Source organism: Cetorhinus maximus, chromosome 8 (assembly GCF_964194155.1).
Source record: "Cetorhinus maximus chromosome 8, sCetMax3.hap1.1, whole genome shotgun sequence".
NCBI lineage: Eukaryota > Metazoa > Chordata > Chondrichthyes > Lamniformes > Cetorhinidae > Cetorhinus > Cetorhinus maximus.
Genome location: NC_135886.1, coordinates 8,868,497 through 8,886,122, shown reverse-complemented (window position 1 = coordinate 8,886,122; position 17,626 = coordinate 8,868,497). Strand labels below are relative to the sequence as shown.

Sequence of the window (17,626 nt, the reverse complement as noted above, 5' to 3'; positions counted from 1 at the left end):
GTCAACTATATCAACCGCAAGGGGTTCCATTCGCTGAATGTGCAGCTGTTGTGCAACCACCACAAACACATCCTGCATGTCTGTGCACGGTTTCCAGGGAGTGTGCATGACTCCTACATTCTCAGTCGGTCTCAGATCCCTGACGTCTTCCAGGGTCCACAGAAGCTACAGGGATGGCTCCTCAGGGACAAGGGCCACCCGCAGAGGCCGTGGCTGATGACACCCGTGAGGCAGCCTCAGACTGCGGCAGAGTGACGCTATAATGAGGCTCATGCTGCAGCTCACAACTTGATGAAGCAGACTATCGGGATGCTGAAGATGAGGTTCCAGAGCCTGGACCGGTCTGGTGGAGCCCTGCAATACAGCCCACAGGGGATGTCACATATCGTTGTCGCCTGCTGCGCCCTTTACAACCTGGCGCTGCAGTGGGGAGCTGAGCTGGCTGAGGAGGAGATGCAGGAGCTGGAGGTCTCCTCTGATGAGGAGGATGCTAATGGGGATGAGGGCGAGGTGGTCCTCGAAGACAATGATGATGGGGATGAGGCCCTTGCACTGGCCAGATGAGACAGGCGTGATCAGGAGACCCCCATAGCTGCTAGATTTGTGGAGGATGATGATGACATGCAGTAAGGAGACACCATAGATCCTCACATTGTATCTATGAATGGTTGACTCCAGTCTGGCTTATGGCTGCGTGTATACCCTCTGTGAGAATGGAGATGCAGTGGAGGCCCTAATAGTTGCTCAGTTGCAGTGAGGACACAATAGATCTTCACATAGCTTCTGAGAGTACCTGACTTCTGTTTGGCTGAGGGCAGCTCGCTTGTGCTCTGTGATCAGGGTCATATCATGGAATTTTAAATGCATCTGATCCTTTGTCCACCACCAGCACCTGAGCCCTTCAGGAGCATAGCGTCACTGACCACAGATGCTGAAGAGATGGGGGTCAGCCCCATCATGCAGCATGCAGAGAGAATGACGGAACTCTGTGATGCCTGCCCATGACATTCTAGCAGCAATGACCATCACCGCCGAGGTGCAGGCATCAGTAATGTGTCCAGTGAGTGTGAGGCCGGACCATCACTTTGATCTGAAGTCTGCATGAAGCACAGGGAAGAGGCCCTGGACTGAGACACCTGCCTTTATCTTGTGCAGAAAGGTTTCACATCTGAGCAACAAGAACACTGCTCATCAAAACAAGGAGCCATAGGCAGGGAGACATTCTTGAAAGTTTATTTACAATAGTGAACATTATGTACAAGTGATTAACTCCCTTGCTCAGGCTGTGCAACTACATCTTCTTAACCTTCTTAACCCTGCCGTCACATCTTGGTGCTCCCTGGACATCTACAGCGGAGGTGGAGGCAGCCTGCTGACTGCTACACCCTGCCTGTGATGACCCTGACTGGTGTCCTCTGTAGGGCTGAGACTTGGAGGGCCCTGGCCTGCTTTCAGGGTCCTGCTCTGTGTCAGTGACACCCTCCTCAGCCTGTAGAGTTGGAGCTGCTGAGGTCACAGGAAGAGAGGATTTGGATGGGCCCGAGTCGCTTGGATGGATGGCCCCAGGGGGTGCACCTGCTGATCCTCCTCCCTATGGGTGCTTGAGGACCCCAGGCTGACTCCTTGAGGAGAAGGAGAAGCTGGAGTGAGATCGAGCTGCCCTGCACGCCTCTCGCGTTGACACTGTTGGAGGCCAACTATGGCGTCAGCATTGGAATTCAGCCCGCGCAGCAGTGCAGGACCAATGTCCTGGGTCAAGATCTCCATGGAGGCCGCCAGTGTTGACCTCAGTGCATTGGCATGCTGGTGCTATCACCTCAGCCTGAAGGCGGACGGACTCCTCCATCGTGCCTTGCAATCTGAGGAGTGCAGCGGACATCCCTCCCTGATGTTCCCGAGTTTGCCTTTGCAGCTCCAGCAACTGGCACTTGAGCGAGTCCAGAGGCTCCTCATCTGACTCAGACTCAACAAATTTCCGGCCTCCAGCAGTCTCCTGAGTGCCGGACACCTGGGAAGTCCCGGCCTGTGGATCAGAAAGTGCAATGTGCTCACCAGATTGTGATCCCAAGGCTTCTCTAAAGCTAGGTCCCACCGAGGTGTGTGTCTCTGCGCTGGTGGAGGGTGTGGGTGAGAAGCCGCCTTTGCGGCCGACGAGCAAAACATCATTTTCCCCGTTTGCCACCACACAGTGAAAATCTGGGACAATTCCACCCTCTATTTCTCTCTCCTCAGATGCTGCCAGACCTGCTGAGCTTTTCCAGCATTTTCCATTATTATTTCAGATTCCCAGCATCCGCAGTATTTTGCTTTTATTTAAATAATGTTTTGCTGTTTATGGAGAATATATTAAATAAAGAGTTTTTCAGTAAAAGAAACTAAGGTGATTTAGTTAAAAGCAAAATACTGCAGGTGCTGGAAATCTGAAATAAAAATAGAAAATGCTGTAAGTACTCAGCAGGTCTGGCAGAATCTGTGGAGAGAGAAACAGAGTTAATTTGTTTCGAGTCCAATATGACTCTTCTTCAGAATGACCATTTGATACTCTTGATTGTGGGTCAGTCGGTGGGGCTCTCATCTTTGAGTCAGAAGGTTCTGGGTTCAAGTCCCACTCCAGAGATTGAGCTCAAAAATCAAGGCTGACACTCCAGTGCCTTCTTCAGTCGTGAATAATCATATTTAACTCGAAATGTTAACTTGGTTCCTCTTGCCACAGATGCTGCCAGACCTCCTAAGTAGCTCCAGCGTTTTTTTGTTTTTATTCAAGGCGATTTAGTGCTGACCTGTGCAGAAACCTGAAAGACTAAAGCCCCCAAATCAGCAAAATCTAATCCTGCAATGCATCAATTATTGATTCCTGCAGATGCCATCATTTAAAGGGGAAACTCAAGATCAGAGCTACACCTGAGGAAACGAACTTATCCAAAAACATTCAAACAAGATAAACCAGGGGGCCAAACAAATTAAGGTTTACTTATCCTCAGAGCATCAAGTTCAGCGAGATTCCAACGTAACCAGCTATTGGATGTGGAGCCCAGCAGAATCCATTCAGTTCATAACCTGATGACTGCGCTGGCCTAACCAACACTCCAGAGAGTATTAAACTTTCGTAATGTTGTAGAAGTCACATGGAATAGAAGTAAGTGGATGGTCAGATGGCCTTCAGTCCTGAATTTCGAATGGCTTATCTTAAAACCGAAGAATTGAAGGAAAGAAGGAAAGACCTGCATTTATATAACACTTTCCACAACCACCAGGTGTGTCAAAACGCTTGAGTCACTCTTGTAACGCAGCTAATGTGGCAGCTAATTGGTGCACAACAAGCTCCCACAAGCAGCAATGTGATCATGACCAAATAATCTATTTTGGTGATGTTGATTGAGGGATAAATATTGGCCAGGACACCAGGGAAAACTCCCTGCTCTTCTTCAATATAGCCGTGGGATCTATTATGTCTGCAAAAGCAGGCAGGTGAGGTCTTGGTTTAACATCTTATGAGAACATCAGCACCCCCAGCAGTGCAACACTCCCTCAGTACTGCACTGGAGTGTCAGCCTTGATTTTTGTGCTCAATCCCTGGAGTGGGTCTTGAACCCAGAACCTTGTGACTCAAAGATGAGAGCCCCACCAACTGACCCACAATCGAGAGTATCAAATGGTCATTATTTCATTGAAGTTGGTCTGAGTGAAATAAAGGCTTGCATTTATATAATATCTTATGTTGTCAATTGGAAACATCTCATCATGCTTTATGTGCACTGAAATTCTTTGAAGTCCAGTGAGTGTTTTTATGTAGGTAAAGTTGGTAGTTGTTTTGCTCATAGCAAAAGTTTAAAGATAAGGGGTCTCCCCTTTAGGGATGGACATGAAGAGATCGTTCTTCTCGCAGAGGGTCATTAGCCTTTGGAGATCTCTTCCACAGATAGTGGTGGAGGTTGGGTCATGAACAGATTCAAGGCTGAGCTGGATAGATTTTTGATTGAGAAGGGAGTCAAGGGTTATGGGGGACAGGCAAGAAAGTGGCTTTAAGGACAAAATCAGATCAGCCATGATCTTATTGAATGGTGGAGCACGATGGGCTGAATGGCCTACTCCTGCTCCTAGTTCTTATGGTCTTATAACCAGCTGATCCATTCTTTTGATGGGGTAGTTTGAGGGAACAATGTTGACTAAGACACTGGGACAATTCGTACTCCTTTTTGGCTGGAGGATTTTCAAGATCCAACTCCCGTAGGCAGATAGGGCCTAGGGTTAAAATTGCTCCTTCTGAAGGGTGGCATCTCCAAAACATGCTGCACACCACCAGATTGTCGGATAGGTTATGGGAGTGGATTTCTGCAAGGATTTTCCTGTTCTTACAGCGGACAAACAGGAGTACTCCCCTGTGGAAATTCACCCCCATAAGGATTGAAAGATGGTGAGGGGAGACAAGTCACCGGTTGGGAAATTATGCAGAGGTTTTCCTAATGCATCCAGGTCAGTGAGATTGCCAAATTTGTAGACATCACCCTGCACAAAATGCATTACTGTATTTGTCAATAATCTCCCGGAATGGTTTAGATCACCTGAATGGGCTGGAGAGGAATTTTACAAAGTATTTTTTTTCCCCTATAAGTTGTGGGTTTTTTTCTCTGATCTACTGTCTCTCCTTAAAGGTTACATGAGTTGTGGGGGAAGTCAGCGGAGGGAAGAAATGTTTAGTCACAATGGTCGAATCATCATGGTATAGGGCAGGCTTCCTGGACCAGCTGTCTTTTCCACCCAACGCTTATGCATATTCAAAATTATTTGTTCTGCTTGACAAAGAGGGATCTGAATCCATGATTTGATGAGATAAGATCCAGAGGTTTAAAGAGGCCCCATAATTTGTGTATCGCGCTACGTGAGACAGTGAGTGTCAGAAAGGATTTTTCCTTGTGCTGACTGCTAATTCAAATAGGTCAGAAAGCAATATTTCGGAAGGACATGGAGGCACTGGAGAAGGTGCAAAAAAGATTCATAAGCTTACCAGATTTGATAAGTTATTTAACTCACCTCCTGACTCCCCAAAGTTGTCCACCATCTACAAAGCACAAGTCAGGAGTGTGATGGAATACTCCCCACTTGCCTGGATGAGTGCAGCTCCCACAACACTCAAGAAGCTTGACACTGTCCAGGACAAAGCAGCCCATTTGATTGGCTCCACATCCACAAACATTCACTCCCTCCACCATCAATGCGCAGTAGCAGCAGTGTGTACCATCTACAAGATGCACTGCAGGAATTCACCAAGGCTCCTTAGACAGCACCTTCCAAACCTGCAGCCACTGCCATCTAGAAGGACAAGGGCAGCAGATAGATGAGAACACCACCACTTGGAGTTTTCCCTCCAAGTCACTCACCATCCTGACTTGGAACTATATCGCCGTTCCTTCACTGTCGCTGGGTCAAAATCCTGGAACTCCCTCCCTGACAGCACTGTGGGTGTACCTACACCACATGGACTTCAGCGGTTCAAGAAGGCAGCTCACCACCACCTTCTCAAGGGCAACTAGGGACGGGCAATAAATGCTGGCCCAGCCAGCAAAGGCCACATCCCGTGAATAAATAATAGAAAAAAAATGTATTCATTCATGGGATGGGGATATTGCTGGCTAGGCCAGTATTTATTGCCAATACAACCACATGGGTTGCTGGACAATTTCAGAGGGCAGTTATGAGCCAACCACGTTGCTGTGGGACTGGAGTCACGTGTAGATCAGACAGCAGCTATCCATTACTGATTTCCTTTACCAAAGGACAATAGTATGCCAGGTGGCTCTTACAACAATTCAGTAGTTTCATGGTTACTGATGCTAGCTTTATATTCCAGAGTTTTTAATTAATTGAATTTAAGTTCCCTGGCTGCCATGGTGGGATTTGATTTCATCTCCACAGATCATTAGTTCAGGACTCTGGATTGCTAATGCAGTAACATTACCGCTATGCTGCCGCACTATCGGAATGACAAGGTAGGCTGGGGATCTTTCCTCTAGAAGGCTGAGGGGTGAAAGAGGTTTTAAAATTATGGAAGGGTTCGATGGTGTAGATATGGAGAAGATGTTTTCCCTCGTGATCAAGTCCAATACTAACGGCATAAATATAAGCTAGTCACTAATTAATCCAACAGGGAATTCAAGAGCCATTTCTTTACCCAGAGAGTGTCTAGAATGTGTAACTCGCTGCTGCATGGAGCAGATGAGGCAAATAGGAGAGATGCACTTAAGGGGAAGCTGGATGAAAACAAGAGGGAGAATGGAATAGAAGGATATGTTGATGAGGTGAGATGAAGTAGGGTGGACTGTCTCTAGGCTGTAGGCTCAGTGTAATTCTATGTTGTATTGGAAAATGGCATTGATGCGAGTGTGACAATTGGAGATAATGGCCTAGAATGACCTGAACTTGGGTGGGATTTGAGTTCAGCAGCTGCTGTGGTGCCTATAGGGCTGATGGCAGGAACTTGATCTGCTTGTCTCATTTGTATAAGAACATAAGAAATAAGAGGAGAATTCATACAGCTCTTAGAGCCTGCTTTGCCTTTCAATAAAGATCATGGTTAAACTTTTCCACTTTCCTGCCCTATCTCCATACCCTTGATTCCCCTAGTGCACAAATACCTCTTGATCTCCATTTTGAACATACTCAGTGACTGAGCATCCACAGCCCTCTCGGGTAGAGAATTCCAAAGATTCACCACACTCTGAGTGAAGAAGTTTCTCTTTCTTTCAGTCCCACACAGTCGGCCTCTTAACATGAGACTATGACCCCCTAATTCTAGTCTCTCCAGACAGGGGAATCAGCCTTTCAGCATCCACCCTGTCAAACCCTCTAAGAATTTTATTTGTTTCCAAGAGGTTACACCTCATTCTTCTAAACCTCAGAGAATACAGGCCCTTTCTACTCAATCATCCCTCACACGACAACTTTCTCACCTTAGGAATTGATTGAGTGAACCTTTGTTGTACACCCTCTAAGTCAAGAATACCCTTCATTCGGTAAAGAGACCAAAACTGCACACACACAGTTCCAGGTGTGGTCTCACTCAACTCCTGTATAATTGCAGCAAGACTTCCCTACTCTTGTACTCCAACCACCTCGCAATAAAGGCTAACATACCATTTGCTTACCTAATCTCTTGTTGCACCTGATGTTAAATTTTTGTGATTCATTGTACAAGAACCCCGCATCCCCCTGAATACCAACATTTACTATTCTATTGATAAAAAGGTAGGCGTGCTGCAGAAACTTTTCATCTTGCACTCGTCAGGACAAATGCAAGAATACCAAATTTCAAACAGTCTCAACTATTTAAACTGCAGGAGAAAAGGGTGTTGGCAAGTCAACTCTGATTGGCTGAGGCATTGCCTTGGAAAAAGCAATGGGGGACTATAGGTTTCCCCAAGCTCCGGGGTAATTCAAAAAAGGCACAAGGCTTGAACATAATCCTTTTGTTTGCAGAGAATGGATCCCTGTGTATGAATGTATTGTGATCATGTCTGTTTGAAATTTGGCATTCTTGCATTTGTCCTGATGAGTGCCAAGAAAAAAGCTTCAGCAACATGTTTCCCTTTTTAGCAAGGTTCCAATTCCCTACTACCAAGCCACTGTTTATTTACTAGTCTCTCACCTTTTAAAAAATATTCTGCTTTTCCATTCTGCCACCCAAAGTGGATAATTCCACACTTATGGGTGATATGAAGGCACCTCTCGTGGCTCTGTTGCTGGGATGCTGTCTGAGGGCACCAAGTAATTCATGGAGTCATGGAGCACTGCAGACACTTCAGCTCATTATGAGACTTGCCAGCTCTTCAAAAGGTCCTATCCAGTTAGTATTGACTCTCCCGCCCTTTCCCCATAATCCTAACCAATATGGTGTCTGGTGCACTCCTGGCACATACTGAGTGTGTACATGCCAGAAGCTATATTGGATCCTTCTGTGTCTGTTTTCTTGCTCAAAAGATTAATTCTGTGCAATCAATACTTCAGGCAATGTAGCTTTGAAGAATAAGGTAATCAATGCAAGATATGAGATAATGGTTGTAGGAGATTCAACGGTGTGAAAAAAGAAAAAGAAAAATGACTTGCATTTATGTAGCACCTTTCATGACCAGGGGATGCCCCAAAAAGCTTTACAGCCAATGAAGTACTTTTGAATTGTAGTCACTGTTGTAACATAGGAAATGAAAGACATTCCTTTGATTGTAAATACTGACAGGAAGGCGATTGGTTTTTCTGGAGCCAAACGTTGGGAATATTGAAGAGAGGGCGGACAAGTAAGGACAAGGAGTAAGAGACGGCTGGGTATATTGGAATTAGCAACTGAACAAGAGCAACGACTTGGCGATCTCATTGAAACTTACAAAATCCTGGGGGTGGGGAGCGTTTGATAGGTAGACGCTGATTGTTTCCACTGGTTGGGTTATCTAAAACATGGGGGCACAGTCCCAGGATAAAGGGTGAATCGTTTAGGACTGAGATGAGGGGAAATTTCTTTACTCAAAGGGTTGTGAATCTTTGGAATTCGCCACCTCAGAGGGTTGTGGATGCTTCATCGTTGAATACATTTAAGGCTGCGGGATAGACAGATTTTTGGTCCCTCAGGGAATCAGAGGAGCAGGTGAGAAAATGGAGCTGAACCCAAGATCAGCCAGGATTGTTTGAATAGTGAGTCTGGCTTGATGGGCTGTGTGGTCTACTCCTGTGCCAATTTCTTGTGTTCTTAAATTTATATACCACCCCTCTGATGTAGCAAAACATCCCAAGGTGTTTCGCAGGAATGTAATTAGACAAAAAAAATGGCACAGGGCCAGGTAAGGTGATATTAGGACAAGGTCAAAGTGACAGCATCTTGAAGCAGCATCTTCCAAAGAGGCACAGAGATAGCGAGGTGGAGAGGTCAAGGGAGGGAATTACAGAGCTTTGTCCCTAGGCAGCTGAAGGCACGGCCGTCAGTGATGGGGTAATGAGAATTGGGAATGCACAAGGAGCTACAATTCAAGGAATGCAGAGATCTGGAAGGTTGAAGGGCTGGAGGAGGTTACAGAGGGTAGGGAGGTGGCTCAGTCACGGAGGGATTTAAAAGCAGAGACTGAGGGGATGATGTGTCTCTAAGCAGTCCTAAGCATTTTGTTTGAAAACAGAAGGAAAAGGCGTAACAGTTATATGGTTAAGTAGAAGCTAAGGGCTGGATTTACGTGCTGCCGCAGGGGGTGTTTTCGATGGGGTGAGTGGGGGGTGGGGCAATGTAAAATAGGGCAGGTTCCCAGGCCAACACCTTCCCACACACGCCCGAGCCTCACTCCCATAACACGGTAGGTGGTCAGGTACCAAAATCGGCAGCCTATGCGCCATAAATAAATAATTGAGGATCAGTTGAGTTTGTTAACTCACTGATAACACACTGCCCCCACCATAACATGGTTGACGTTGGCAACCATGCAGGAGTGGGCAGCCCGTTTTAAAAAAAAATGGTTTTAAGTGTGGGAAGGAAGGGGGGAGAACTATCTTTGAGGGGTTCCCTTTGCATATTAGGGGCATCCCCCTAAGATAGTACACCCCTTTCTTCTTACCTGCCTGCTCTCCAAAACCCGCCCCCACCACCCCCCTCCCTAAGCTGGCCAAACCCACCCCACCCAATACCCCGGACTTACTTCACTCCAGGATCCATTTGGCCTTCTTCTTCTTGGGCCTGGTTGCAGTCCCGGCAGCCCCCCCACTACTGAGCTCTTGGTGCTGACGGGACTGCCGGAGCTGCCGGCCAATCCGATTGGCTGGCAGCTCCCCAGGGCGGGCCTTCCTCCCAAGTGATGGGTGGAAGTCGCACTATCGGGCGATTTCGCCCGCCCACAGCATATTATGGCTGCAGGGCGGAGCCTGTTGGCTGGAAGCCGAATTTCACTCCTTCTGCCGCTGCCCCCCTCCGCCCCTGTAAAGTGCAGCCCCAGTGATCAGGAGTGGGAATCAAACCCAAAGCCTGATGATTCAGACGCAAGAGCGTCGCCCACCCACTAAGCCACAGCTTCCAACTCAGTACAGTGACTTGTTCTAGTGAAACAGGTGAGGCGGGAACTCTGACAGAGAGAGAGCCATCACATTCACCACAGACAACTTTAGATCTTGAACTCCCTCCCCCATCTCCACCCCCTTTCCGTTTCTTCCCCCTCCCTTTTGTTTTTTCCAACAATTTATATAGATTTTTCTTTTCCCACCTATTTCCATTATTTTTAAATCTATAACTGTAATGCCCTGTCAGTCTTTCCACCCCACCCCCACTAGAGCTGTACCTTGAGTGTCCTGCCATCCATTCTTAATTAGCACATTTTCTTAGATAATATCACCACCTTTTACACGTCTTTGTTCCTTTGTCTGTGACATCTTTTGATTATCTGCTCCTATCACTGCTTGCTTGTCCCTACAACCACACACCCCCCCAACTTCTCTCCCCCCACCCCACCCCCACCTTAAACCAGCTTATATTTCACCCCTCTCCTAACTTTACTCAGTTCTGCTGAAGGGTCATGAGGACTCGAAACGTCAACTCTTTTCTTCTCCGCCGATGCTGCCGGACCTGCTGAGTTTTTCCAGGTAATTCTGTTTTTGTTACAGCTTTTCTTATCCTTTCGTGAGATGGGGCATCACTGACAAGGCCAGCATTTGTTACCCATCCCTAGTTGCCCTTCAACTGAGTGGCTAGGCCATTTCAGAGGGCAGTTAAGAGCCAACCACATTCAAATGTAGGCCATTGTGGGTAAGGACGGCAGGTTTCCTCTCCTAAACGTAAGTGAACCAGCTGGGTTTTTATGAATGAGTGCTTAGCCAGGAGGATTTGTTCAAAGGCACGTGCTTCAAGACAACTGGGGTTGTTTTAGAGGAAGACCCAGGGCCTAGAGGAACATCATCAACCCAGGAATAGGTAGGCTAGACTACAGAAAGGAAAATGACCTAGCCATTTCCGAATTTTATATTTGGATAAAGGGGGAATGGAAGGGACTCAGTGATACTAACAGGGAATTCAAGGGAAAATTAATTTGTGCAGGGAAAGAAAATCAAAGTGCAATAAAGAGAGAAAACGTAATAAAGGGGAGTGAGAGACGAGGTGAGTAATTTACTTAATACTGGCAGCCTATTTGTGGATTTGGAAAAATGTGTTTAGATGTAATTGGAATGAAGGAGACCTAGTTAAACTGGGACGTGGATTAAGAGATTAAAATAACTAGGTGCAGAGATCCTGGAAGCTATCGGAACTCAAAACAAGTCAAGGTCCTAAAAATAAATATAAATGGTTTGGCTGACGTAACTGTGGCAACGGAGATTGAGGTCAAGGATGGTGAAGCCGATAATTATGAGTTGTTACAATAAACATCTCCTGGAGTGGAGTAGTGGATACTTCAGGAGATTTTTAAAAAAAAGAGATTAAGGAGGCCATTGAAAAGGCTTCAACGTTAATCATGGGGATTAATAATCATCCAGATACTGACCAGGAAAACAGTGGAGAAGAGAAACAACTACAGAGAACTGTACCCTTTCTAGAGGATAAGCCTGGTCACCAGCCTACTTGTTCAGACGTCTTTCATCTCGACCACTGCTGGAATCAGTTTGGGAACTTCCTCCACTGACCGTCTCTCCCATCTATGCAGTGATATCTGGGTCAGCTGGTACCTACCATAGTTGGGTGCAGAGGGTGGGAGTTCAATGAAGTCAGGCCAGGGACAAATGCAAGTAGCGAATGACTTTAGATTTTTTGTTCCCATTGGTTTCTTTATAAGGAGGCTGATAGTACCACCAAGCTGACTGAATTTGGTAGGTTGAAGTGGGAGGATAGTCCAGACTCGACCAGTCCAGGCTGCTTTGAACTAGGATATTGGTTACCCATCACATCCTAGGGTCTAGGCCAGGGACTTTCTAGACTTGAGTCCCCTCGTCTACCCTCACACCCTTTAACACAGACAGGTAAGGGATTCAGTAGCAAACAAAACCTGTAGACACCCTCAGCAGAGACCAAGACCTGCGTCTCAGGGTCCTGGCCTGATTCATCAGCCCTTTGCCACACTTTCACCTGATTTTCACCAGGTTCCTCTGTAAACATGGGGTCATCCAAAACTCTGCTGCCTGTGTCTTAACTTACAGTAATTTCCATTCACCTATCAGCCTGGTGCTCGCTGACCTACATTGGCTCCCGGTCAAACAACGCCTTAATTTTAAAATTCTCATCCTTATTTTCAAACTGCTCTATTGTCTTTCCCCTCCCTTTCCTCTAGCCCCACTACCCTCCAAGATACCTGCACCGATCTAATACAAGGATACAAGAAACAAGACACAGGAGTAGACCATATGGCCTGCCAAGCCTGCTCCACCATTCAATACAATCGCTTTTTTATATTTATATTTTATATTCATTCACAGGATGTGGGCTTCACTGGCTGGGTCAGCGTTTATTGCCCATTCCTAGTAGCCCTTGAGAAGGTGGCGGTGAGCTGATCTTGGGTTTCAACTCCATTTTCCTGCCCGTTCCCCATAGCCCTTGATCCCAGCCTTAAATGAATTCTAAGATGGAGCATCCACAACCCTCTGAGGTAGAGAATTCCAAAGATTCACAACCCTTTAAGTGAAGTAATTTCTCCTCAGGATAAAGGATCGGCCCCTTATCCTGTGACTGTGCCCCCACGTTTTAGATTCCCCAACCAATGGAAACAATCTCTCAGTGTCCACCCTATGAAGTCCCTTCAGAATTTTGTAGGTTTCAGTGAGATTGCCTCTCATTCTTCTAAACTCCAGAGAATATAAGCCCAATTTATTCAGCCTCTCATCATAGCCCCTCATCCCAGGGACAAATTTAGTGAACCTTCGCTGTACTACCTCCAGTGTGAGTATTGCTTCCTTAAATGCGGAGACCAAAACACCACACAGTATTCCAGGTGTGGTCTCACCAAAACCCTGTACAAGTTTCTGGCCTCCAGCCTCTGGCGCATTCCCAATTGTAACTGCTCCACCATTGGTGGCCGTGCCTTCAGTTGCCTAGGCCCAAACCTCCCTACGCCTCTCCGTCTCTCTACCCCACGTTTCTCCTTTACTTTCCTCCTCCTTAAAACATACCTCTTTGACCAAGCTTTTGGTCACCTGACCTAATACCTCCTTATGTGGCTCGGTGTCATTTTTGCTTTGTGACGCTCTTGCAAAGCACCTTGGGATGTTTCATTACGTTAAAGATGCTACATCAAGTTGTTGTTGTCAATGTTTTCAGGAATTTATGATCCTCGTATGGCCCATAATACATTGTAACAGTGACTATGCTTCAAAAGTACTTCGTTGGCTGCAAAGCGCTTTGAACATTGGAACAGAAGTGGGCCAATTTGCTTCTCAAAACTGTCCCGCCATTCAATTAGATCATGGCTGACCTGTATCCTATCTCCATGTACCCGCCTTGTCTCTGTAGCCCTCACTAACCTTGCCTGACAAAAGTCTATTGGTTACAGTTTTGAAATTTTCAATTGACCATCACGCCCCCGCCCCCGCCCCCAATCTCAGCAGCTTTTTGGGGAAAAGAGTTCCAGATTTCCACTACTCTTTGCAAGAGGAAGTGCTTCCTGACACCACACCTGAGTGGCCCACCTATGTAATGTTGCGAAAAGCATTATTTAAATGCAAGTTTTTTTGATAGAAGGCAAGAATAGAGAGGTTGTTAGGAACAAGCTGATACTTGTGAATTTACATAGTCATGTAAAAAGGAAAATGACACATATTCAATTAGATCATGATTGGCCCCTGCCTCAAATCCTTTCAGATCTAAGTGAAATTGAACTAGTTTGAGGGGCCGAATGGCCTACTTTTGAGTCCAGAGTGACTGGAGTTACGTTTTGTAAGATGAGGGATATGGAGAGCAAAGGCAGGTAAATTGGAATTGCGATACTGATCAACCTTGATCTAATTGGACGGCGGGACAAACTTGAGGTCTTCTTATGTCATATCCTTATGTTCCAGGTCATGCATGAGATCAAAAACATTCACACATTCAGTGTCATTTCTCATTGACTGAGCACAAGGCAGTATCTGGTCTTAAATCATGTATAGTAGAGCTTACCTGTTAGCCAGCTTGTGACTGAAATGACAAAGATGGGACTGATTGACAGTCTCATCCTGAAGACCAGACACAACGTGTCAGCGATGGAGAACTGCGAGGGAGTTTCTTACACCAAACCTGCCGCTAATTTCCTTCAGAATCTCAGTTCTCACCTGCAAAACAGATACCATCGATTCACATTTAAAAGATCACTTTGTGCTGTGAAGATTTCAATGTCAATGTGAGGTAGCCTTTTTTTAACACAAATACTGGAAATATTCAGTAGGTCTGGCAGCATCTGTGGAGAGAGGAACAGAGGACAACATTTTCCCCACTTCGGGGGGGGCAGGTGTGGGAGTGGCTGCGGGCGGGCAACCTCCTGATCGGCACCCCCGGTTTGGGGGGGTGCACTGCCATTTTGCGTGGGAGGGCCAATTAAGGCCCGCCCCGCGTGACGTCTGCCAGGAAGCGCTGTGCGCTCCCTGTGTGGGCGGGGGGGGGAGATTACCTCAGCCGGGAGTGCGCTCTGCATGCGCGCGAAAGAGCGCACAGATCTCCCTGAGGCAAAGCGCTGCCTCAGGGAGTTCGTCTCCGATTTTAAGACTTCAAATAAAGGCATTTAAAAAAATTTCCCTGACCCACTGTCACATGAGTTGGGACATGCCCATAACTTTTATTGAAACCTTTAATAAAAATTTAAGAACCCTCATGAAACCTCATCCCGCCCGTGGATGAGGTTTTCATGCTTTTTCCCAGGCCCCCCCTGGGCTCCCAGGTCCACCAGTCAGGTTAATTAGTTTTTTAATGGCTGTTGACAGTTCGGCGGCTGAATCGGCTGCACGCCCAACGAACTGAAAATCTAAATGACGTAGGGTGACGTCGGGATGCACGCCCGATGTACCCCCGCATCATTTTACACCTCGGCGAGCAGGCCCCATCCCTGCTCACCGACTGGAAGCTGTTGCCCAGAGTTAACATTTCAAATTGATGACCTTACATCAGAACCATTCTGACGAAAAGTCGTTGGCCTGAAATGTTAAACCTTCTTTTATTTTTTAAGCAGCTACTGTAGAAAGCACTGCCACACGTGGAGACGGTGTGAGAAACACAATATGTTGGGCTAGATTGTGTGGTCAGGAAATGATAGCACTCATCTCCAACCTCGAAGAAGGCTAACAAAGAGCTAACAATCTCTGTGGTGTGGATTTCCCCATTTCCCACTGTCAGTTTAAATCTGGTGCTAAGTTAAGGGGATCTCCAGCTGTCCAGCAACAGTGATGTCATCAAGCAGGATAAGTAACCAATCGCATCGAATAATTCTCACCAACAGCAAATCAGGAAGTAAACTGCATTGATTATCCTTTACTTTTAATTAAATGTTACGGAGAGAAAAATAAATGATTGGGCACACACATAGGATTCAGGTAGATGCTGAAATGCTATAAACAGAGTTTATACAAAATGACATATTTAAAATGTGTTTTTTTATTACAATGGAGAAATCTGACATTCTACAAAGATAAAGCTAGTTTTTCAGTGCCAGAGAGGTTTCACAGAAGTAATTATGAACTTTAGTATGCCATTAAAAGCATAGTTATATGCCATTCAACAATTCAACTTTTTATAGGGTTTTTACAGGACTAATAGTGTAAAAAACGTCAGGTTCTCATCAGTTCAGTGATTTCTACTTGATTGCAGCCTTGGGGGGGACTTCAACAGTGATTCAATGGAGAATCACGGACACCAATTTCTGGATTCCTTCGTTTTACTGCGTATGAGTGGACTCCAGGAGCTGCTGCTGTCAGATTCAGAAGAATAAAAATGGCAAGCGCTGATAGTTTTATCATTACCAGTGCAAAACCTGGACCATTATTGTGGAACTAAAGCTGGATTTGGATTGCACCAATACTTAGGTCAGTGTCTCTAGTTCCAGACACACAATTATTGTGCAGGCAGCTGCAAAATGCGAGTCACCTTGTTGGGATTTGCTATGGCTGTTATTAGCGGGTATTCCTGGCTTTCCACTCAGCTGAATCCAAATATGTTTGCTTTCTGATTTTAAACAGTTGCACAAGGTTTAGTCACACTCGATTTGCCAGGGGTTTGCTGATGCCTGATCACCAGTTGCAACCAAATCAGCAGCTGTATTCTTGTACAAGGAACAGCAAATGAAGGAAATTGTTCTGCTCTACCTGGGATAGTGACAACACACAGTTACTGCAGACATTCTGTCCTCTCACATCATATCATCGGGTGAGTTATCCAAAACCAATTCAAGTAATCATTAGCTGTACTCCATCTCTTTCAAGCATTTCCATCTGCTAATGTTCTGCTGACTCTGTGATGACTGTGCCAGAGAATCATATCCAAGCTCTAACTTTAGAATATTATGTCACTGAGCGGTGATTTCCTTTAATAAGGTGTGTTCCTCTCGACAGGCTGTCTGGAACAGGCTGGTGGTGTCGTACGTTAGAAAGACATTGGTGATGATGTGCGTAGGGATGTGTAGATGATGAACGTATCATGTGTGTTGTGATAATACATATGTGAGTGTGTACAGGCCATGTGTACTTAGAGGAGAAACCCGCAGAAGTGAAGGGAAAGGCACCAGCACAACCAAATGCCCTAAGAAATAGGACTTGCAGTTCCCTGAGGCTATATTTATATTAATGGAGTGCAGCCAAATGCAATTCTTTCTCGGTTGGCAATACGGCTTCATTATAAGAACAAACCTACCCTTGGAAGCTATTGAGCCAAAGCTCCATAAAAATATAGTTCGCAATGCTGCTATGATGCTGATTGAACATTGTCCTGCAGAATAAAGGACAGAGGTTGATTGATTGCCACCCCCATTAGAGTCCACTTACTCTCATTACATCTGTTACACAGCGTTGACCACTTGACCAACACTTGTTCATAAGGATGAAGGAGGCAATCAATATCTCACTAATTCTTTCCGGACCGTGACTCCTTCACCAGCACCTTCCATTTCCATGACCTCTACCACCTGAAAGGGCAAGGGCAGCAGCCACATGTAAACACCACCATCCGGAAGTTCCCCTCCAAGTCACTCACCATCCTGACTTGGAAATATATCGCCGTTCCTTCACTGTCACTGGGTCAAAATCCTGGAACTCCCTCCCTAACAGCACTGTGGGTGTACCTACATCATATGGACTGCAACGGTTCAAGGAGGCAGCTCACCACCACCTTCTCAAGGGGCTATTAGTGACGGACGATAAATGCTGACCCAGCCATAGATGCCCAGGTGAGAGAATACATTTTAAAAAATGAAAGACATCACAAAAGCAGGTATGGGGTATGGTTGATATTAAAGTGTCGTGTAGTCTCCTCCAGCCCTGAAGCCCCTGGAGATCTCTGCTTCCCTCCAACCCTGGCCTCCTGTGCATCGCTTTGTTCCTTCACCCTGCCATTGGCAACTCTCCTTCACCTGCCTTGGCCCTAAGCTCTGGAATTTCTTCCCTGAACCTCGCTGGCTCAGTCTCTCATCCTCAAAACCTTTTCTTGCTATTCATTCATGGGATGTGGGCATCG

At 46.1% G+C, this 17,626-nt stretch overlaps 1 protein-coding gene across 1 annotated transcript in view; it reads right to left on the bottom strand.

Moving 5' to 3' along the window:
• The window catches only part of cntn2 (contactin 2), a 170,931-nt gene that overhangs the window by 107,902 nt on the left and 45,403 nt on the right, over positions 1-17,626 (bottom strand). The window contains exon 2 of the mRNA XM_078546404.1: positions 14,093-14,244. Within this exon, the coding sequence (XP_078402530.1) occupies positions 14,093-14,147 (55 nt within the window). The 5' untranslated portion in view covers positions 14,148-14,244. The remainder of the gene's footprint in view (positions 1-14,092; positions 14,245-17,626) is intronic.